Source organism: Passer montanus, unplaced genomic scaffold, assembly GCF_014805655.1.
Source record: "Passer montanus isolate IOZ18808 unplaced genomic scaffold, ASM1480565v1 scaffold57, whole genome shotgun sequence".
NCBI classification, from domain to species: Eukaryota; Metazoa; Chordata; class Aves; order Passeriformes; family Passeridae; genus Passer; species Passer montanus.
The window spans coordinates 3,039,197-3,062,446 of record NW_024370705.1 but is presented as its reverse complement, the minus strand read 5'-3'; the positions used below and the strand labels follow the sequence as shown (position 1 = coordinate 3,062,446).

Genomic DNA, 23,250 nt, shown 5'->3' with positions numbered 1-23,250 from the left:
AAGAAAATTACACAAAGAAAAGGTCTGTGCCAAAGAAACAGTAGTTCTGTCTTTCCCTGTGGAGAAACTTAAGGGACACTTGACTTGCACCAGATTCATTTCTCCCCCCATCCTTTTATGAAGCTCAAGCAAAACAAAACCATACAGAAGAGCACCGACTCTGTAATTCAGTCAAAAATGGCGCACACCTCAATGAGGATCCCATCATGTACCTCTGCTGCAGGGAGAGCTTCCCTGCCAGCTCGGCTGGGTTAATACCATTTTGCGTCTGTCTTCTTCTCAGAAGCAGGGCAATGTGCCTCACACACAGGGCTGGCAGGTGGAAGATGGTCCACACTGCCACAGGAACACGAGGCTGCTACCATGGAATCAGCACTTCAGAGCAGCAGGCTCGGCAGTGAGGGCACAGGCACCAGTTCCTTGCTCTGTATTACTCTTGGAAAGCCCACTCAATCACACTTGGTCTCTCTTTGCCTATGCAAAGGCTTATTCTGCCCCAAAAACAGGACAACACCCCCCCTTCCACACCCCTCAGCGTGAGCCCAGTGATGCAAAAAAACCAAAACAATGGAAAATGATAGGTCAGCAAAAAACCCACTTCACTCTACAATAAAAAGGAACAATGCAGCCCTTATTTTTCTTGAATCCTTCATTGTCTGGAATATTTCTTGCAATGTCTGACAAGAGTTTCTCTTTTTCCTCAAAACTATTGAGCTTCCTTTCCCTCCCACAGAAGCATTCAACAGAACTCGAACACATCAGGGAGGACTGGGATGTCTTGTTAGTGTCTCCTACCAGGGTCTGCTGCATCTGGGGCCCTGCTTATCAGTTTGAAATTCTTTGTGTGTTTCCCCACTGTAAAAACCAAATCCTTTAAAGCTGTTTTATCAAAAGCAACACTCTTAGCTTCACCAAATAATAACAAAGCAGCATATCAGTATAATGAAAGAAGGCAAATGCAATAAGAGAATTACCCAATTTCATACCAAAAAGTATGAACAACAACAAAATTATTTTTTTTTAAAGCATCAAAATTGAATTGACATTGCCTTGTTAAATAAATATTCTGTGGACACTTACCAGTTCTTTTTTTAATCAGAACCCATTTGAAACAAACTTCAGCAAAAAAAGAATATACAGAAGACAGATTTACAGACAGATTCCTCAGGAGCTATCATAGGCTAAGCTGTTAGCATCTGGACTGTCTGGATCAGATCTGGTTTTGGTCACTACTCAGATTTAGGGATTCCAGTCTAGTCTCCCACAGGCATGTGGCCAAATCACTCACACACTGGCAGTGTGCTCAGGAATGCAAAGAAACTGGAGTGCCAGAGGTCACACTGAAGCATCTCCTACACAACCTTACAATCCTAGAATCTTTAACTCCTTGCCTTCAGAAGTGGAACTGAAGTAGGCACTCAACTGGCTGTTTGGAAGAACACCACATATATTTTAAACTGTCCAACACAGAGCTGAACAATATACTTAATACTTCAAAGGCAATACAGTAGTGACAGGAAGTCATGAAGTGACTTCAATGCTGCAATGGGTGTTTGACCTATGACTATGATACACACCACCTGCAATTCCACAATAATTTCTCAGTTCCTTGGAATCCAAAAGGAAAAGGCAAAAATCCCTCAGGATCAAGAGGAATTATAGACCTAAGTGAAAAAAAAAACTATGAAAAAAAGGTCTTGCTGAATATTCATTCAAGAAATAGGTAAATTTTTATTAACCAGGCATTCATTCCATCTCAGCTTTCTAGTAAAGCACATATGGTGTCAGCCACACTAAAAGATGGAGGAGTTGCTGGCAGTTGCTAACGTATCATGACTTCAGCCAAATGAGTTACTGAAGTGACAGAAACTTTAGTTCCATGAGTTGTCAAGAACATATTGTCAGTAGAGGCAAATTCAAGACTCCCATGTTGAAATGGAAGCAAAGGAGCTTTGCATCAAACGTGGCAGAAGTAAAATTGCCCCAATCTTCTTACCTCCCATTCACTTGCAAGCTTCACAGGCACCTCTATGCCCCTCTTCTCCAGCTGTTCCAACTTGTAATCCTCATACTTTCTGTATCCTGCATATCCTCCACCTGTAGCTACCAGAACATGGAAGGGCCGCAGGCGGAAGACTTGTCCCACCGAAGCAGTGTGAAGCTTCTTCCTGTCTGTAACAGAAAAAATCCCAGACTTCAGGAAAGAGAACAGCTACACAGTAAAGAGAAAGCAATTCTGTGCAGTGAGGGATATGAGCTTGGGTGATGAAAATGTGATTAGAAAATAAATCTGACACAGAAGGTATGTACAGGTGCTCCTCGGTACTCCAGTTATTGCAGTTTACCAAGTCACTGTAACTCAACTGACCAGCACTAATTGGTCAGCTGTGGTTTTAACCTCATCCTGTCCCTGCCACCCCACATGCTTCCAACATTCTTCTCCCCAGAATATGTATAAACTGTGCTCCCTGAAAGCCCTGTGGAGAAATACATAGAATTAGTGTCTGACAGCACTATCATAGTTTCCAGCTGTGAGAACGTTGGTACTATGTGGAATAATCATTTGCTGGGGAACAATCTGTGTTACTGTGAAGCTTTGTGCTTCTCAGTCATTAAAGCTTTCACTACAGTTAGGGAATCCCCAGACTCTACAGATAACTGGAAGAGGGAAGGAAATGATGACTTGTTTCAGAGTAGGTGGGGTAACAGGAAAACAGGCCCATTTCTGCTGTAATACAAGTCACCACGTGAAACAAATGTGTAGTATTAAATCAGTTTTTTACTGAGTAACTACCAAGCTCCTCCTTTCTAAGTCCAGCCTTGCAGTCACTGTGAGATACAAGGACACGGTGTGGTCACTAGGCAACAGACCAAGCACGGGGCAGGCACAGCCGTGGGAGTATTTCCCTTGCAAAATCTTAGAGAAAATAAATTTCTCCAGGGCTAAGTCAGTATTAGACTGTGCTGCTTGTGTCTGCCAGTCAGAAGTTCTCAGCAATGAGCAGGAGTCACTACCTGACAGAAAATGCTCAGAACCAATTCTTGATACTGATTGCTGTCATTTCCACAGCAATCATTAACTTGCATGCACCAGAGTCAAACCCAATGAACTTTATCCTGCTCCATCCAAGTCAGGCTTCTTAGGGTTTGACTATGAAAGGATGCATTAGCAACCAAAAGAATTCCTTCAACACCAACTCTATTTCTAAGCACACATAGAGACAAAGCACAATTGTTCTGAAGTCTGGAAAGCTTTAGTTCTAAGGAATTGAGTTGATTACAAGCATTCAGCCATGATGCTGCAAAAAGATGTCAAATAACAGTAAGTCTTGTACACATTTTGCTTTATCAAAATATTATTTCTTAATAATTTTTTCCTACATTTGTGATTTAAGATATTGCTATATATCCTAATGCATCATAAAACAAAACCAGCTTTGTTCCTCCTTAAAAATAAAAGAAAATTTCTTTTCTGGGAAGAAAACCAAACTCAAAAAACAAACAAGGCAGCAACTATAGTTATAGTTAAGATTCTAAAAAATTATTCTTTCCTAAAGAACAATGCTCAGGTAAGGAGAGGGATCATTTAGAACAGCTGAATGTTTAAAAAGTCTTACTCGAATTTACAAAGACTCTACAACCTTTCAACTTTGCATCACTATTTCAACAGAAATGTCTGTACACAGACCAATGATACTCCCCAAAGCCTTTAGCCCCAAAGCCTTTAACTCCCTTCCACCACATCTTTGGTTCTAAGTTAGCAAAGCTGCTCAGCTATTTCAGCAATTTTACAAATTCCCAAACCAAAACCGCTCAGCAGGAACAGCTTTTTCTGGTTTGGATCCAGAGAGAGGCAGTTTCTGCTTCAAGAGCACTGATTGCACCCATGTGAACATTTCTCTTCCTTTAACAGTGACCAAACCCTGTGGTGTTCCACAAGCCACAGCAAACACAACTTAAGCTGTTGATAAATGAAGAGTTGACTTTTCCCCATCTCCAGCATTAATGAAACAGCACTTTTGTAATGATCTCCAAAACATTATCATTGCAAAGGTATCCAACATGCCACTGTCAAGCTTTTTTGCCCTAACCAAACAAAATTCCACCTTTCTCACACAACTGGAATTCACACAAGTGTACAAATTCTAAGACTGAGTTACAAATTCTAAGTTACTGATTCTGGCAAGAGATCCAGGTTCAGGCAGCTGGCACTGCTTAGATTTCAGCCGAACATCGTGTTCTCTAGTGATGCTGCTGCTGCTCCCTGGAAAGCAGCATGAGAGTGTGTGGAGAGCTCACACCTTGGCACAAGAGCCACCAGAAACAAGTCCAGGGCAACAGGAAAAAGATGCAGGACTGTCAATGTACTAATAATATTTTTAGATCCTACCCTAAATCTGAAGTCCTCACAGATAAAGCCAACCTCTTCCAGAATTCTCTTAAACACTGAGTATATTCAGCAGAGAATAAAAATTAGTAACAATTTCCTTCTCTGGAACAGGTGAAAAAGACACATTCCCTAAGAAAGGCTGAAAAATTCAGGATGAGAAAGGAAACTGAATAATGGCAGGAGTGCTTTAGTTTATGCAGATGCATAACTGCTGCTAGTTTATCCAGATGCATAAATGTTAGATGCAGTAACATAAATGCTGCTTCATTACTCTGACCAAATTCAAAATTTCTTCCAGGACATGACACAAACACTTAGAGCAGGCCATTATAAGGGACAGAGATAAAATTAGAGGAGTGTTATCTTTCCTTTAAATCCAAATCAGACCCTAAAATATCAATGAATTGGAAAATGTCAGGCTAAAAAGTTGACGTGTTCAAAACTCAAAGCTAATTTTGACTAAAATGACCTTTTCTTCCTTGCAATCAACAACTCTGCATTATGTCTCAACTTCCAATTTTTTTTTTCTGTAATGATTTTGATTTATAGACAACAAAGAGCTGCTGTTGCTATTCATCTGTGTAAGCATGTTTTTCAATAATGAAATATCCATATATGATATGCCAGACAAAGCACTTAGACAGGCAAGTTAACCCAAGGAAGTGGTTTTGGAAAATGGGACCAATAGCTCAGCTGGCAAGGAAACCAAAACTGAAGACTATTATTTGTGATACCAATATCTGGCAATGCACATGCTACAAGTTTCCAAATATTCCTTAAAAACAAACAATAATATTTGATCTTCACAGCATTACCCAGCTACAGAAACACCAAGTGCAAGTACCATTTTAACCAAGTCCTAAACATTTAATGTAAACCTACTCTGATTTCCTGATCTATTAAAATTATAAGTACAGATGGAAATATAAAAGGATATTTATACCTTTTCTTTCTTATAGGGCTGTTAAACTACTGAAATCTGAATCTCTCTGACTTTTCAAGGTGAACACCTGGGAAGAGCAGCACTACAGAGCAGGTAATACAGCTGAATATTATACATATGCATAAGTTTGATGTTGCCCTTCCCAGTCAGTCACTTCAGTAGGAGTAGAAAGTACACAAATTATTGTTCTTCAAGTTCATTTAAGTGGGTTTTAAAATGTAAAAACACTGTCCTAACATGAATCTTTCTGGTAAATTATACTATGTTTTTTTGTTGTTTTTTTTTTTAAATTGAACTCTAGACTCCTGAGAAAACTAACTAAAGTGCAGGAATTAATTAAGAAAAATAAACCTATGACTAATGGGTTTTAATTTGCTGTGCAGGAATCATTTTACTAGAAAAAGTTTCAGATGCTTTGTAAAGTTTGAAACCAGCAAACAACAACAGCTCATAATGAATCTGATGAAAAAGGTAAAAATACTTCTAATATGTGGAAAACACAATTTGCAAGCTTGTGTCTAAGAAAATGCCATTAATTGGTCTTTGATGCTGGACTCCCACTCCTTTCATTTCAAAAAATTCACCTTCCCCAATATAAGACCACAATTTGCCTAACTGTGAGTGACCCTGAATTTAAAACCACTTGTAGCTACAAGCCATCACTTACCACTGAAAAATGTCCTTGAAGGAGGCTGCTTCCACAGGACTCCAGCTCTAACACACAGGTTCTTATGCACCAGCAAGCTACAGCTGCACAGCAAGCTGCAAATACAACAAACAAGAAGTGGCTGCTTAAATACAAATGTTTAATAATGCAAATGTCAGCAGTTCAGTGCAGTGACCATCTAATATTCAGCAGCTGAGTAACAGAGGGAAAAGTCTACTCAAATTATCATAAAATTTCCACTGAGCCTAGTCCCTTGTGGTCTACTCCTTTCCTAAAAAAAAAATGAAAAATCCAACAACCCAACTGCTCCTGCAGGAATTTATTTAAAGACGCATCTTTATATTTTCTTTTTCTTAAGAAATATTGACGTGTTCCTCTTGGGATGATGTAACAGTGATACTTTTTTTGAGTATTGTAGATCCTAATCTTTCCAATAGCCCTTTTGCAAGCAACTATTTATGTTATCAGCATGTACTGTATCTTGGCCTGTTTGGAGCTCTGAAATGCAAATGGAATGGTAAATTTTATAATTATTGTTTAGTACTTGGGATTATTCCATTTCCACTGGGCTGCTACAACTTTGTCAATTAAGAACCTCCTACAAGAGCAATTGTCTAGAGAGACACTTAGGATTTGGTTCATGTAGCTTTTACTTTACCATGCTGGTGGGAAGGAGGAAGGGTGCATGGAGAAGTTTTGGATTCCATGAAGAAGTAATGGCATTTATTAGACCAAGTGGTGCAGCTGAAAAAGTAAAAAGGCTGCCAGGCATAGCAGCTCTTCTTTAGAATTTACCTTTCCACTCTGTTCACTGGTGAACTGCAGTGAGAGTGGTTCTGCCCCTCTGAAAATACATAAAATAGACTTGGGACTGGCCAATATAGAGAAAGGGTTCACCCAGGACTTTTTGTGTGTTTAATATATAATGTTTAATTTCATGTTCGTAATAAATCTGACAAGAAGACATCCAGTTGTACAAGAACTGTTCCAAGTCTGTAAATAAGCACGTTTAAACAAGTATTTGACTGTAGCCTGGCAACACCCTGCTGTCAGACAGGATCACAGGGAAGAGAGGGACAGTTCTCAGCCCAACAGGCTCAGACCCTTAGGAAGAACCAGATCTTTGTGCAACCTGCTCATTCTCAGGAGGCAATGCCACAGCTGGGATGTCTTCATCTGCCCTCTGGCCTTTCATCTGCTCTTGATCAGATATGTGGAAGACACAATTACTTCAGTAGCTTACAAGCTATTGCATCATTTGGGGCCATTCAATCTCAGGAAGTAATTATTAAGAATTTAAAGACTTAATTTCAGGTGCCTACTGAGTTACATATAGGCACGCTCCCTTTATTTCAAAGAAGAATCTACAGATTTCTTCTCTAGAAGTCACATCGTTGTGTCAGCACACTTGGTAACTATGCTTTAACATTAGCCAAGGAACAAGAGCTGAAGTCTTCTCTTATCCCTATTGCAACAGTGTCAGAGTATCTCACCATGCCCTTCAGCTTCATGTTAAAATTCCTGCATTAACCCAAACGTGACAGGAGACCCTCCCCAAGCCCCAGGCTCCTGTAACCACGTGCTGAACATGCCCCACTGCTGCATCACCTCCCAGGATGTTATTTCCTGGGCAAGACAGAAAAAGTGTTCCCACTGCTGCAGAACCTGTATGTTCCACAGAGCAACACGCTGGGATTTGTCATGAACAACGAGGTCACCTGATGCTCTTGGGTCACACCAGGCCTACACTAATTTGTGCACTTACAAGGCCTGTTTTACAACATATTAAAACACCTGGGATAAAAGGAGCACTTGCTCATCAGTAAGCTGGGAGCCTGTGGGCTAATTCGAAGAGATTCAAGAAATAAAGAACTAATCGAATTAGCATGAGACTTAAATTTAGCAGAAGAGTTTTCAAATCCTAAAAAGTAATGGAAAGCATTATTAAAACTTAACTGCAGCCTAAAGCATTAGTATTTGAGACATTTATTAGCCTTCCTACATAATAGTCTATACAAAAATGCAGTCAGAACAGAAGGAGTTGTGTTGGCTTCACAGGAGCATCCAGGAGCTGTTCCCACTGCTGAGGCAGGGCAGGGCTCCTGGGACTTGGTACTTCCTCAGACAGTGCAAGGACACAACACCTAACCCTAAGCTCTTACCAAATTGCTTTTGCTGTCCAACACTGGAAAACTAGTTTCCATCTTACTCTGAAATCTGCCTAAAAACAGGGAAAGACAACAAAACTAAACAGTCATGAGACTGTTCCCTGCTCCTGACAGCCCCGACCTTGGTGGGTCCCAGTGCATGTTGGAGTACTGACCCCTGCCTCTCCCACCCAACTGATGGAGAGGGAATAGCCAAGGAATTCCATGTTAACTGCAGCCTCTCTGTGTCTTCAGCCCCTCTGGACAAGGGACAACACTGCTTGGCACTGAGGCCAGAGCTGAGAGAACAGAACACTCTGTGCACAAGGTGTTTTCTCCAGGTTTTGAGAGAGAGGTGGGAATAAGGGGACTGTATGTTCTATCCGAGAACAGGGAACTGTGGCCGAGAAGCAGCATTCCTTAAGCTGTCTGGTTGCTATGAAAAGCACAACCCGTAAGAGGATATCTCCTGCAGAGGAGTGTCAGTGCCAGGGGCTTCTCCTCGCAGTGCACAACCCGAGGGGCTGGAGCTGCTCCCCACCTACCGACACTGACAGCCACACTGCAAAACCGACTCAGAACCACACAAGGCCACACGCTTCTCGTTCTTAACATACTTAAGCCCCTTATCGTCCTTTCCAGCTTGGAGAGGAGGGCAAGGCTCCTTACACATGCCAAGGGCAGGGCCAAGGCTGCAGAGACAACCGCACTCAGCCCGGTAGGGAAACGTCAGCGAACGAGGGGGGCGAGAAAGGGGCGGCTGCGGCCCCCGGCCTGGCTCCTCCTCTGCCGCGGGGTGCCGGCCGTCAGACAGGTCCTACGAGGCCAGACAAGGACAGTGACAGTGACAATGACAATGACAGCCCCAGCCCCGCCGTGCCCGTACCTGCTCCGCGCCGCGGCCGCCGCCATCTTCCCGCGCCGCCGCCGCCGCGTCCTCTGCCGCGTCCCGCGCGGGAGGGCGGGAACAGCGCGGGGGGCGGGGCCAGGGGCGGGGCCGCGGCCGTGAGGGGGCGGGCGCTCCCAGGCATGGCGGGTGTGAGGGGATTATTCCTGAGGGAATACGGTGTGTAGGGAGGGGTTCATTCCTGAGGGGAGACCCGGAATGGGGACACGGGTGCGAGGCTGTTCTTCAGAAGGGGGGTTTGATCTGTGAGGAGGGCTGTTCTCTTGGTGCGGGGGAAAAAGGGGCCGTCGCTGAGGCGATGTGGAGTGGGGATAAGGCCGGCCCTGAGGGAAGGGGATGTGGGGACATTTTCCAGGACATGTAGAGTGGCGACAGGGTGGTGGCTCCTGAGGGTTTGTGCTGTGGGATGGAGCTGCCCCACGAAGGGCTTGTGGGCTGTGCCCGGCGGGAGCAGGGCGCTGCTGCTGGGAGTGCAGCATGGGGCAGGTGGGGCTCAGCTGCTTTTCAGCCCTGCTGTTCACACACGGGTAAGTTATTTGCCCCAGCTGTGGGACCACCAGGAATATTAAGGCAGGGATTTTAGGGAGAGGACACACAACATGGGACGGACGATGCTGTTCCTCCAAGTGAGGTGTCTGGTGGGGTAGTGCAGTAACACCTATTCCTCCTCTGGGGTCCATTGCCTGGCTGCCTGCTGCCCAGAGTGAATTTTATAGAGGTTATTTGGTTTTTCCACTCTCTTAGATGCATCCCTAGATGAAAAAATTGCTACACTGCTGGGAAGTAGCTAATTACCTTTCTCTGATGGTGGCAGAGGGGTAGTTTCATATGGTGAATCAGTAGAAAAAGAATTCAAGAATCCTGGCTGTGTTTCCACATCCTCAGTGCTCAGGACATGGTCCTCAGGCAAGCTGATTAATTTAATTTAAATTCCTGATTTATGTTAGTATTTTTTCCTGACCAGGCCTAAATGAAGCCTACAATGCCTTCATGGGATTCTGCCTTTTTTTCACATTACCATAGGTAGTAGTATCTGTATAAGTATCTTAAACATGTACAGGAAAGCCTTTCATTGTTAAATATGTGCAGTTTGAGGGGAAATCCAGATACAGACCTCATGAAACAGTAATATTAGTAGCTGATTGAATTGTTGGGATTTATGTACCCTGTACACAATGGTAGGATTGGCAGGAAGTTAAACCTCAAAGAAGGTGGGATTTGATGCTGTTAGGTGCTTTGGTACAAGCCTTGCAAGAAGCACTAGCTTTGATGTGTAAGAGCACCCCACTGATGGGCCTGACAGACAAGTTTCCCCAGAACTGACTGAGAAGTGATTCAGAGGTTAAGGTGCAGTTAAATGTAACACACTTGTTTACAATGTAAAATAATTGCAAGGCTAAACTGATTAATAATCTGTCCTGATCTAATATTTCTCCTTGAAATTAAAAGTAAATATGTGAACATGTAACTATTTTAAAATTATTTTAATAATGTGTTTTATTATTAAATATGTGGGGTTTTTTAACATCTGGTAAGATTATGTAGACTGCACTCAGGGAGGGATAGAATTTAATTCCCTAAGGGTACTGAGGTGTGCTAGGCCTGTGCAGCTGAGCCAAGTCAGAGGGGATTAGTGCCACAGCTCCTCCAGCAAATGAGACTGGAGATCTTGGGCTTGGGAATGTTTGCTCAGGTGAGGCCTTAAGTTTTAGCTCTCATATTTTCCACATTTGCCTTAGTGTGTAACTCTGAATTTCATATAAAGTGTTAGCAACTTCTCTTCACAGTTTAGTCAGACAAAACAATCCTTTTCCAGCCCCAGAACCAAGGATGCCGTTGCAGCTTCAGGCCCAAAAAGTATAAAGAATAGAGAATTGAGTCCCATCCTAGGAGGATGGGACTTCATAGCCTGAAACAGTAATTGGACAATTAATCCAAATATGTAAATGGACCAAGACTTATAAAAGTGTGAAAACTCGTGACCTGTTGTCCATCTTGGGTCTGTCTTTGGTAGAGCCACGGCCAGGCTCTTGTACTGCCCAGGGTGTATCCTTTGAAGTCCTTTAATAAACACCTACTTCATTCCTTTAACTCTGTCCAGCCTCTGCTGCAGGTAGTGCAGGAAGGAATGAGGAATGCCTCAGGCTGGATGGGGCTTGGAACAGCCTGATTTAGTGGAAGGTGTCCCTGCCATGGCAGGGGGGTGGAACAGGATGAGCTTTAAGGTGCCTTCCATCCCAAACCATCCTGTGGCTCTGTGTAACTCCTGTAATCACATCAGTGGGAAACAACACCTCAACAAATGTTGCAGATCTAGAGAGGGAACTTGTCAAACTCAAGAGATGTGCAATACGTGAGTGTGAAAGAAACAAGTGGGAATGATGACTGAATCACTAGGGAAGGGTACATAAGGCAACAAAAGAAACCTGGGAAATGTATCTGCAAAAATACATGAAGCAGACAAAGCACCAGGGAGATCTGTAAGATGAAGAAAGAAAAGTAGGATAAAGACTCTATTTCTCCAGAACTCTGGGAACAGTTAATTCTTTCCTGAACAGGAAAGATTAAACCATATTAACAATATTTTATGCATCATCAGACACTTCTGCTTATATATAATACATAAGTAAATGTATCTTTTCTCTCATATATAAGATACAATAATTGTATTTTTTCTGGTATAGAATTAAAGATGTTAATAGCTGCTGTAGCGTAATTAAGAGGTAATAATACTTCAGGTTAAGCATTAGAAAATAGGGGAATAAAGCAGTTTGGATGAGATTGCTGGGCTGGAATGGAATGAAGAGAATCAAGACAGTCAACAGTGTCCCAGCTCTGTTCTGAATTCTTAGGGAGGCATAGCATTACTTTTTGTGTAAAATTACTCAGTAGATAAGCCATTATCAGGTGAAAAAAATAAGGTAAGAGGGACCTTTCAGTACTCTGTAGAGAGATATGGTGAGTAGTTTGGATAATGCACTTAGCTTTAGCTATCTTTTTTGTAAGTTAGGTATAAGTGTTGCCTGTCTCCCAAAGGCTTGGGGTGCCTTTTGAAACAGCAGAGGTACTATTTCTTTTTAAAGCAGAGGCTTACATTTCTATGTCTGATAAAAACAGAGCAGAAAATGCATGGATATTTTCTGTCTGCAGGTAGAAAAGGGACCCTGTCCCTTTCTCCTTTGCATACAAGGATATACCATCCTCTGACAGTTTGTTTGTTTTCTTAAACCTTGGTTTATCCTCGTTGATGTCTAAACCCCCCTTGTTATCTTCCAGAAGCTTTGGTCATCACTGTGGAATTCCTGGTATGAGAAGGCAGAGCAGTCAGGGTAGAGAGAAGATCCTTGCTGAACAGCTGTAATGATGAAGACAGTGATTTTAATTGTCCTAATCACCTTCTCTTTGCTGGCTTCAGGTAAGGCTGATGCAGAGAGGGAGAGAGAGGTTGCCTCTGGGTGGGTGACATTCAAACTCATATATGCTTTGGTTTTGTTTTCCTCTGTGCAAAGAAAGACGTTGCAGTTAAAGCTGTGCCTGTATTTTTTCTGTTTGATCATTGGCAGATGGTGACCTTTTAGTTTTGGAGCAGCTTGATACACAACTTTCTTAGTAATTCACTGAGGGTTTGTTTCCTTTGAATAGTTGAGATCTGCGTACTCGTTAGCACTGTCAGAATGAAGCAGGGGACCTCCAGCTGCTCCCCTCTAAAACCACTATGGGTTCTTCTTGGAATTGTGCTGAATTAACACCAAAACAAGTGGAGGATTAATGTCTGATGCTATGCTCAAAGGAATAAAAACTTCAATGATTTAATTGTACACATTGCTAATATTAATAGTTCTCCAGAGGGTCAAATGCTTAAACATCTGGAAATGACAATTTTAGAGATGTTGTGGCATTTTCTGTGCGTTCAGTCCTGGTTTTCATTACATGGCTTAAGATTCTCTCAAGTTACATAACTGCATGCTATTTTTGTGTACAACAATCACTGTTTTCCTCCTTAAATGTCTAGTATCTTCTTAGAGATGCATATGATGAATATATTTCAGGGGAATAACACAAGATGGAGTAATTGCAGCCTAAAGCAAAAGAGGAAGTTTTGTTGGCATGTCTGGATTCCTTTAAGATGTAGCTTTATAGTTGGTTTAAACCCACCAAACCTCCAAGTCCTTCTGAAAAAGGAAGTTTCGCCTTCACCTCCACCCTTAATTGCATCTTTTTGGTGTTTGAAAGTACCAGAGGAAACAGCAGAACAAAGGTTAAAAGAATGGCCTGTATTGATAATCAAGGACAGCAGTAAAACTGATAAACCCTAGGAAATGCATGTTTACATCAAGGTTAGAAGGTCTGTGCTCTGATAGAGTCACATCCCAGTTGACTTGTTAGGAGAAAATCTGCACTCTGGTAACAGGAAGATGGTTACCCTGCAGTGTAGGTGCCATTCCTTCTCTTGCAATCCCAGCAGGAAAACAGGGGCCATAGCCATAAGCACATCCTTACCTTTGGTTCCTCCTAGTTTCAGGTGGAAGCCTAACCTAAAATTCACTAAAGTTGAAGCAAGGGAGACTCTGTGGCAGAAGATTTTGCCATAATAATTGCTGATTCTTGGAAAATCTGCCTAAAACTGTTGCTTTCAGTCAAAAGGAAGCAAAGAGGCATATTAAAGATTCAGCATCAAATGTTGTCCTCATGTTGGGCAAAAGTGACCTTGGTGACACGTGGGCAGATCTCTTGGGTGCCTCTAAGTGTGTGGGTATGTGAGTGTGAGTGAGCATTCCTTCTCTTGCAATCCCAACAGGAAAACAGGGGCCATAGCCATAAACACATCCTTACCTTTGGTTCCTCCTAATTTCGGGTGGAAGCCCAACCTAAAATTCACTAAAGTTGAAGCAATGGAGACTCTGTGGCAGAAGATTTTGCCATAATAATTGCTGATTCTTGGAAAATCTGCCTAAAACTGTTGCTTTCAGTCAAAAGGAAGCAAAGAGGCATATTAAAGATTCAGCATCAAATGTTGTCCTCATGTTGGGCAAAAGTGACCTTGGTGACTCATGGGCAGACCTCTTGGGTGCCTCTAAGTGTGTGTGAGTGACCACAATCAAGCTATTGGGAAGTTAAATAAAATAGAATAACCTCTCTCTCCTCCATAAGGTGTTAAACGGAGGGTTTTTTATGAAATCCTAGAAATCTTGACTTCTTTTTTGATCCTATAGGGAAGAAATTCCGATGGTGCACCCTTTCTGACCTGGAACAAAGAAAGTGTGCTGAGCTCTCCAAAGCTCTTACAGCTGTGCTGCCCCTCACTGCTGCCAGTTCCTTTACTAGGATTTCTTGTATCAGAGCCCACAATACATACGACTGCATTGATAAAATCAGGGTGAGTTCACAGAGACTTTAAAAAGTCATTTTATGTCCAAATCCTCTTGGAAAAGTAACTGGTAAACAAAACTGTGGAAAAATAAAATGATACTGAAATAACTGAACTGCTTATATATGCTTATATGACACAGTCACTTGAGAGGCAAGAATTAAAACCTGTGAGCATCCTACCAGATGTACTGTTTTACCCCAGTAATTGTCTTTGCAATCTCCAATAAATAGTGAAAGCTGCTTGGAAATAAATAGACAAAAGCAAACTACTAATTTAAAATTTGTTCAAGCAGAAACTATGATCTTGAACCTTCTGTTGGTTTCCTTGTAAACACACTTGTTTTGAGGGGTTTGCTGTTGTTTTTAAGGCAAATAAAGCAGATGCTGCCTCCTTGGATGCTGGAGATGTTTACTCTGCTGTAAAGCTGTACGGTTTGGCAGTGGTGGCAAAAGAGATCTATGATCAAGGTAGGCTGGTAAAGCTGAAGAATAAACTGTACTTCTGCTTTGGCTAAGAAATGGCTCTAGATTTCTTGGGGAAAAAAAGTCAATATGTTTTTATTAACTTTGTGGTAATATGGAGGTGGCTAATAATTGTTTCTAAAACACTTAATGATGATGAATAAAATAGTAGTGGTGCTTTGTCCCCAGTAGCCTTTCTGCCTGTGGTACTGACAAACTTGCATTGTTTGTTTGACAAGGTGCCATGTGGCCAGTATATGGATAATTTCTTCTTTAGCCATGTTCACTGAAATAGCTCATCTCCTCTTCAGAGATGGAAGCTGCAGAATTGAGATTTTTTTTTTTTTCTGTTACACATTTTGTGCTGTATTGCAGGAAATTGTGTGTTTGCTGTGGCCATTGCCAAACGAGGAACTCTGGATATGCAGAGTCTGCGAGGTGTGCGCAGCTGTCACAACGGAGCCAGGTGGACATCGGGCTGGAACATTCCACTTGGCTTTCTCCTTGCAAGAAATTATCTTTCCTGGGATGAGGCCCAGCCTCTGAGCCAAGGTAGGTGACAGGAGCCATAGGGCTGCCTCTGGCCACAGCAGATGTAACTGAAATGCCAGCAGATGTAGGATGAACTAGTTATGGCCATGATATGTTTGGCCCCTTTTCCTCTTCTGATTTTTTTCCCATATGACTTTTTTCTTTGTTTTGTTTTGGTTTTTTTTCCCCTACACCTGCAGCAATTAGTGAGTATTTCAATGCAAGCTGCATCCCTGGGGTTGGTGTTGCTGCTCCCCGATTGTGTGCTCTCTGCCAAGGACAAAAATCCTATGTCAGAGACAGAAACCACTTCTGTGAGACAAGCAGTAATGAACCCTTCTATGACTCTGAGGGAGCCTTCAGGTGAGCTCTGGGACAGGGGGCCTGAATTCACTTTTGGGGGAAAAAGACCTTTTAAGGTAGGAAAGCCAGGTGAAATGTTAATAGGATGGCATTTGTCTTCCTGCAGGTGCTTGAAGGATGGAGTGGCAGATGTTGCCTTTTTAGATCATCTAAGAATTATGAGTGCCACAGGTAATCTTAAGAATGCAGTTTTCTTTTAATCTCTGGCTGTGTTCTTTCCTGCGTGGGTGTTTGAGGGATACACCTATATTTTTGTTGTTTCCAGGGAAAATTCAGGGTATTTCTTGGCTCTCCACACAACTCAGAAAGAAACGGAACAGGAAAGTGTGAGTGAGCAATGATTGCTCACAGAAAATTATTAAAATGGGAGCAGACAGGTGATTTCATTAGCTGTCAGTATTTGATTTGCCCAAATTACAAGATTCCTTTTAAAATTCAGCATATTGAGCTACATAACTGTGAAGTTCCTGTACACCTACCTTGAAACTCAGTTGAGCTCTGTACCAAAGGTGGTTAGCAGTAGTATTTGCAGGTAAGTATTTTTAAATAAATGTATTTACAGCGATACAGCTTAAAGAGTATTTTGGAGCAGCTCTGGCAGAGGTCCCTCTCTTTGTTATAAGAAATACTTACCAAGGACAACTTTCCCAAGTGTGCTTGGTACACCATGCTGCCTGCATAACCTTTAGCATTTATATTCCATCTCTGTGCCTGCTGGCAAGTCATGGCTCTGGTCACAGATTGATGAATTCTCCTTGTTTCAGAGTCAGAACAACAGGAATATGAACTCTTGTGTCCTGATGGGTCCACAGCTGAGCTGAGTGAATACAGCACCTGTAACCTGGGCAAGGGGCCTGGCCGCGGCATCGTCACCCGCAACAACTTCCAGAAGATCACCAACAAATTTCTTAGCATGATCCAGGTGAGTGAATATTATGAACTGTCTGTGTCCAGACACAGTTTTTTCTTCCATCTTTGTGTGGCAGTCATGACCCAGGTTGCCTTTTTTCTTGAGAAATTTATAGTTAGTGTGAATGAATGCTAAAAATTGTTTGTTTGGGGGAGGGATCTTGCATTGGCTTGTGTAAGGTTTTGCTTTTTCCTAAAGTGTTCTTCTGTAGGAGGCTGAGAATAAATCAGTAAAGAAGGGGAAGATGCCATAACACACAAACTGGAAAACGGCTAATGATGTTCATCCTGCCGTGGAACTTGAGTCGATTTTTATGTAGCTGAGGGAGACTGATAGGTTCAGGCAGAGCTCACTTCTCTTCATCTATTTTTCTCAATTTATAAATAGTATTTGATATCTTGACCACTGATACAAAGGGAGGGAATGTTGAGGCTGCCTGTTGCTGGAAGAGTGAGCAGATTTGTCACTTCTCTTCATCTATTTTTCTCAATTTATAAATAGTATTTGATATCTTGACCACTGATACAAAGGGAGGGAATGTTGAGGCTGCTGGAAGAGTGAGCAGATTTTTTGAAATTTAAAAGTGTTGTTCTTGTCCTAGCGCCTCTTTGGGCATAAAGGAAAGGAAAGAGCCAGATTTGAACTCTTCAGTTCAGCACCATTTGGGGGAAAGAACCTGCTGTTCCAGGATGCCACTCAGCACCTGCAGCTCCTCGAGGAGCAGCTGGAGATTGCCTATGTCCTTGGTCTGGATTATGTAGCTCTCCTTAAGGGACTCGGCCATGAAGGTGAGAACCATTCCAGAGGACTGTAGCTAAGGAAAGGGAAGAGAAAGTTCTTCCACATTATTCCTCCCTCCAGGCACAAATGCATTTGTCTGAAAATCCCCCTAACATATCACAGATTGGTGTACTGGTGACGTGGTCTGCTGCCATTTCAGGGAGCTCTTTGGACAACAGTGTTGTGCGCTGGTGCTGCATCAGCGACGCTGAGCTTCACAAATGTGAGGAGTGGGCACTGAACATCAAATCTGACCCCTTGGTCTGTGTCCAAGCAACCTCCATGACCAAATGCATTGAAATGATCAAGGTAGGAGACTCCTGCTCAGGGTGTAAGACTGCACAGGGTATGTATGTCTTGTCTGAACTAAAGAGAAGAAACTAGCTTGAGGAATAAATGGGAATGAGAGGGAATTTATGCAGGGGAGTTTCTTGCCAGTGGAGAAGTCCTGCTGCTTGGATACTCAATTCATGCAAATCCTGTTTTTGTTATTTTCTCTAATGCTGCTGGCAGAGTAGTGAGGCTGATGCGGTCACCCTGGACGCAACACATGTGTACATTGCAGGGAGATGTGGACTGGTGCCTGTAGCTGCAGAATGCTATGGTGAGTTCTCATGTGACCTTATCAAGAAGAGAGGGAATTAAAAGTACTGTTAAAAATATAGTTAAATTTCCAGTTTGTGATGTTTTGTGACGGAAGCAGGAGTCAGCATAAATGTCCAAATACTGTTCCCAGCTCTTCCACGAACTGGCTCTAGCATTTGGTCTGTTTATTTTATCCCTTCTGTTAAAGGGACAAAGATGCTGACATGGCTAAAGAGGATCACAAGGGTTTTGAAGGAATGTTGCCATGTAAAAGGAAGACAGCAGTTACAAGATCCTTAATGTTTATCTCTCCTTCCAGGGGGAGATTGTGCCCCAGCAGCTGAGACCATGGAGAAAACAGGGAAACTAATTCATCTTAAGCACAAAGGTAATAGAAACTTTCTAGGGTTTATGCAGGAGTTTATTTGCATGTTGGTTTAGAAAAGAATTTTCTGTGCAAGGACAAGAACTTTTTGGCTAAGCAAAGAGTGCAGGTTCTGTACTGTAACTGAAGATACTGTGACAAAATGAGGGAGGGAAGGGGAGCTGTACCCTTCTGGAATACTTAATTGCATTGGTATAACTGGCTGTTGTCATTGTTTCACAGCACTACCACCAGTTTATGCTGTTGCCCTAGCTAAGAAAAGTGCCAAACAGATTCACATCCATAACCTGAGGGGAAGGCGATCCTGCCACAGTCACCTGTACAGTCCTGGAGGATGGTTACTTCTGTCCAGACACACAGTGAGAGCTCAGCAGAATGATACTGAGAACTGTGATATTGCCTCTGGTAAGGGCTGGTTTTCAGACCATGAAAATCTGAAGCTTAAATTTGTGAATGAAATCGAAACGGGGCCATGAGGATCTGACCAGGAACTGATGACTACAGTTTCAAAGGGTGTTGAAGCAGCTTTTCCTCCTATTTGACTGTGTCACACTATTTAGCCTTCTTCTTGCTAGTTGTTAGGATGAAATTTCTTTCCTGTCTTTTCCCATATGTGAAGAAGCTTGGGAACACCTTGCCTTAATCTCATCTCAGTTTTCTTTACTCAGCTTATCAGAATTACTTTTGGAAGGGCTGCATGCCAGGAGCAGATGGAAGCCTGTGCAAGGTGTGCATTGGAGATGGTGAGGTGGAAGGAGCTCGAGTGTCCAGCAGATGTGCTGCAAGTCACAATGAACGTTACTATGGAAATATGGGAGCACTCAGGTGAGCTTTTTGTGAGAGTCAGAAATGCAGAGCAACAGCCAGAATTGCCTTATTATTTTGCTGGTTTTTGGAAGCTTTTTTTCCCCCTATTTGTTAAGTGTCTGTCTGTATAAACTTCTGCTAGTGTATATTTTGTTTTGGTTGCAGTTGCTATGGGATGTTCAGCTGACTGATGGTTTAAAATGGTCATTAAACCATTTCCAGAGGAAGACAATGCTTCCAAACATGTACAGCTCAGAGCATTGGTACTGACTCATTAAAGGGAAGGGATGCAAGAAGGGCAGAGGTGCTCTGGTAAGAAGCAGTGTAGCATACAGGAGATGATTAAATAGAGTACAGATTGAAAAAAAATAGTTGCAGACAGAGGCAGAGAAGACTATTAAAGGTGAAACTTATGAAAGTTTATGAAAGCACTCTTATGAAATGTACATAATGTGTTTAGTTGAATTCCATTCTCTTTCCTACTTAGGCATGGGTGTAGGTGCACATTGTGCAGCAGCTTTGACTTGGAAGCTGCTGTAAGGAATGAAAGGATTGTTTTAGCAAATCTCTATGCTGAGATCACCAACATATTCCAAGGGATTAGAGATGGGAGGGATACTTCCAGCTACTCCAATTTTAGCTTCAGATGACTGTCCAAGTGTCAGTCACCATGTAGTGCTGTCTTTTATCTCTTTTTTTTCTTGCACTAGGTGCCTAGTTGGCAATCCCAGTGGAAGAAGCTTTGGAGATGTAGCTTTCCTGGAACACTCAAACCTGCTCCAGAACATAGAGGGTAAGATGCAGATATTCTCTTTTCCTCTGAGAATGTTCATTAATGTCAGTTACTTCCCAAAAGCAACCATCACTCATGAGGATCAGCCTTTACAGGTTTAATCTAGGTCCATGAAGTTGTGTTTGTAAATGGAAGATTGCCAGAAGCTTTCTTCCAGTAAAGCTCAATATTCAGATACTGTAAGAGAGGAAAGAATCACCCAGTGCAAAGATGTGTGGTGGGATAGTCATCCTTGGAGACCGCACTAAATGTCTGGAAGCTTTAAATTTCACAGCTTTAAAAGGCAAACCAAAATATGTTTTTCTTAGAGTCAAGGAGAAAAGAAACCCTCATTAAAACAAAATAAAATTCTGTTTTAGGCAATTTGAGTAAGAGAAGAGACTTTTCTAAGAGAGGAATCTCTCTAAAATTAAATTAAGGTATAAGGGGCTGGAAACACACAGGAATTCCTGCAGCAATCAGCAGTTGGTTTGGGGAAGCAAAGGGCATGAATCCCTTCGTTTCCAGAAAGGGATGTGGTTACAGATGAAGATGAGGCATGCCTTGATCTGATTCTAGTTTAGTTGACAGGTGCAGCTTAAGTTCACTGTCCTCAGTGAAGACACTACCCTGGTCCTTATGCCTTCCTAAGGAATGACCACATAGCACGCTGTGTTTGTTTTGAACACACTGACTAAACTCCCTCTCAAGTTTTAACATTTTATTTGAGATTCACCCTCTTCTACTTTACTTTTTCAAAAAGATTACCTTTCATTTTCTTTTCAGATCTGGGCAGCTCTGGTTGGGCAAAAGGTTACAGCCCCCTTGACTTTGAACTCTTGTGTCCGGACGGAACGCGCGCCGCAGTCACAGAATGGGCAGGCTGTAACCTCGGCCCCATTCCCCCCAGCACAGTCATGACTCGACCTGTCACTGTCACTAAAATCTCTGACTTCCTACTGAAATCTCAGGTGTGACAGGTAACAGGGAAAAGCTTGGCATGTTACTATTTGTTATGTACAACTGCTGAAAACCTTTTCAAGACGAAAAGCTTTATATAGTAGTGCCTTCAGATCCAATACAAAAGAATTAAGATTGAGAAAATAGTTACTCGGATTCTCTTAAGGGGTATTTTAGCACCAGTTCCCATTCCACAGAGGCCATACTTTTGTTGAGAAATAAGGCACTGCAAAAGTGCATCATTTTGTACTAATATGAACAGTGCTAGATAAAAGTACTATTAATGACTCAAGCTGTGAAACTTTTATTCCTTTTCTGTTCAGGAATCTCTGGGAAGCAAATTGGATTCTGAGTTCCAGCTCTTTCAGTCGTGGAAGTATGGTGAAAGTGATCTGCTTTTCAAAGACACCACTCAGTACCTTGTTCATGCAAGTCATCTGAGCTATCAGGAGATCCTTGGAGAGTCTTTCCTTCAGCTGGCAGAATCAGTGTTTAATTGCACACCTGCAGGTAAAGTCAAGTTCTTAATTCAGAGTTAGAGAGAAGTGCAGCAGGCAGCCTTCTGTGCACAGCTCTGGCCTTTTTGTTTAGACTGCATGGAGAAGTATGTTCTACCCAATCCTGTTCATAACAAATTTCTAAGGAGTCCTGTGTTAGATTTCTGTGAGACTAACTTGGTAATTGCAATTCAAAAGGGGAATTTAACTTCTATTCTGCTGTTTTAATGAATAGCATCTAAAGAACTTACTACTTTTGAAGTTGATAGCATCTCTAAGTGTATGCTTTCTTACTGGTTTGTAGGCATCTTGGACTTCTGCAGACAGGATATCTGTGCATCCTCATCCAACTGACAGCTCATACAGAAGCTCTTCAGGGCACATAACATCAGCATTGTTGCTGAGAACAAGGAAAATGTGCAAGTCCAACCAATCCAAAGCCATCAGCAAGGAAACAGTCATCTCTAGAAATGTATACTGAACACCTTCTTGTCTTTCTTTTTTCCAGCAGATTTTGTTTATGATGATGTAATACTGCTCATATATCATCTCTTTCTTTTTTGGAGCACGGCAGCATGGGGAACAGCACAACCACAGCGCAGAACTAGGATCAGCATTGTGGAAAGAGCAGGGCCAGTACCATGGACTAAGATACAGATTGATATGAGTGGTACAGGTTAGTTGGTAGCATTTTGCCTTGTTTGTCTTATAAACAGTTTCCATGCAAAAACCCCAATCAACTGACATTTTTGTAGTTGCAATATTGTCTTTCTGTATCTGTGATTTTGGTTGCAGCTAGACAGCCCCTGCTGAATGCACATATGTATTTCTTCTTAACCAGTGATTTTTTACTAGTAAATCAAAACATTTTTTTCTCACAAATAAATGTATTAAGACATTTAAGAGCCAGCAGAACTGGATGCTTGCAGCAGTGTATTCCTCTTTGTCAAGACCTCTAACCGTTTATATTGATACTTTGAATTTAAGATTCTCTGAAATGTCAAAATACAATTACAATCAATTACACACCACAGGTTTTACAAGCAGAAACTGCCTGAACATGCTATGAAGCCTTTTGAGCAGAAATCATCTGTTCATCATCTGTATCCCATCTTGTCCCAGTATGATGACATATCCAAATCCTCAGGTGCATTTCCAGCCAGCAAGCTGCAGCCCTGAAGGAGCAGGGAAAGAGCAGGATCCTTCTTTAGGCCTCTCAGGTGTTCCTGCCTTTCTTTCTTAGAGCTTCCCTGCCACCTGTGGGGCCCGTGTGACACTGCACGTGGAAGAAGGCAGTTCTGAGCACACAGTGAAGAAATGCAGCTGGCAGCCTAGCTTTGCCAAGAGCAGCCTGCAGCTGATCAGGGACAAATTAAAAATCTGGTTTAGACACAAGATTTTATGGGGTGGGAGGACAGGGATGATGTTTTCTGACACAGACATTACCAATGGCCTTGTGGATGATCCCATGCTCCAGCTTTGATTCACAAACTGTGTGCTGCCTTGCACAGCCTCTGGTACATGAACCACTGGCCAGCCTCAGCCTTGAATCTCAGCTCTGAGCTGAGCAGGAACTGTTTGTGCTTTCTGTGCTCCCTGGCTCCTGCTACTCTGCTTTCTGAAGAGATGGATGCTGCCTCAGTGTTCTGAATAGCAGCTGAGATCATGCTTAATCTCCCCCAGGCTGGGATGAAGGAACACCAGAACTGCTGCCTCTGTCTCAATAACAGCACACACTGTTACCCAACCGTGCTGATCTCTTTGGAGATTTGAC

General features: G+C 42.3%; 2 protein-coding genes across 10 annotated transcripts in view; one reads left to right on the top strand and one right to left on the bottom strand.

Moving 5' to 3' along the window:
* Nucleotides 1–9,090, bottom strand: part of PISD (phosphatidylserine decarboxylase) — a 24,864-nt gene extending 15,774 nt beyond the window's left edge. Inside the window, exons 1-3 of one of the 2 annotated variants that reach the window (XM_039725927.1) lie at nt 9,034–9,090; nt 6,001–6,095; nt 1,997–2,172 (exon numbers count right to left, since the gene is read on the bottom strand). In XM_039725927.1, the coding sequence (XP_039581861.1) occupies nt 1,997–2,172; nt 6,001–6,095; nt 9,034–9,059 (297 nt within the window). In that variant the 5' untranslated portion in view covers nt 9,060–9,090. Of the gene's footprint in view, nt 1–1,996; nt 2,173–6,000; nt 6,096–9,033 lie in introns of those variants that run through there. The other variant, XM_039725925.1, reaches the window with a different exon arrangement.
* LOC120510272 (melanotransferrin-like) lies at nt 8,392–23,250 on the top strand. 8 transcript variants are annotated; one of them, XM_039725917.1, is made up of 19 exons: nt 9,237–9,264; nt 9,799–9,960; nt 12,331–12,469; nt 14,268–14,431; nt 14,793–14,892; nt 15,262–15,438; nt 15,618–15,780; nt 15,887–15,951; nt 16,545–16,702; nt 17,292–17,478; nt 17,631–17,779; nt 17,984–18,074; nt 18,375–18,443; nt 18,663–18,845; nt 19,109–19,265; nt 19,958–20,040; nt 20,806–20,990; nt 21,303–21,489; nt 21,781–23,078. In XM_039725917.1, exons 3-19 carry the CDS (start codon nt 12,415–12,417, stop codon nt 21,828–21,830), a joined length of 2,223 nt encoding a protein of 740 aa, XP_039581851.1. In that variant the 5' UTR covers nt 9,237–9,264; nt 9,799–9,960; nt 12,331–12,414; the 3' UTR covers nt 21,831–23,078. The 8 variants fall into 8 exon arrangements, with proteins under 8 accessions (XP_039581856.1, XP_039581854.1, XP_039581849.1 ...); XM_039725920.1 differs by lacking the exons at nt 9,237–9,264; nt 9,799–9,960 and adding an exon at nt 8,393–8,865 and having other exon boundaries at nt 12,334–12,469; nt 21,781–23,250; XM_039725915.1 differs by lacking the exons at nt 9,237–9,264; nt 9,799–9,960 and adding an exon at nt 8,393–8,865.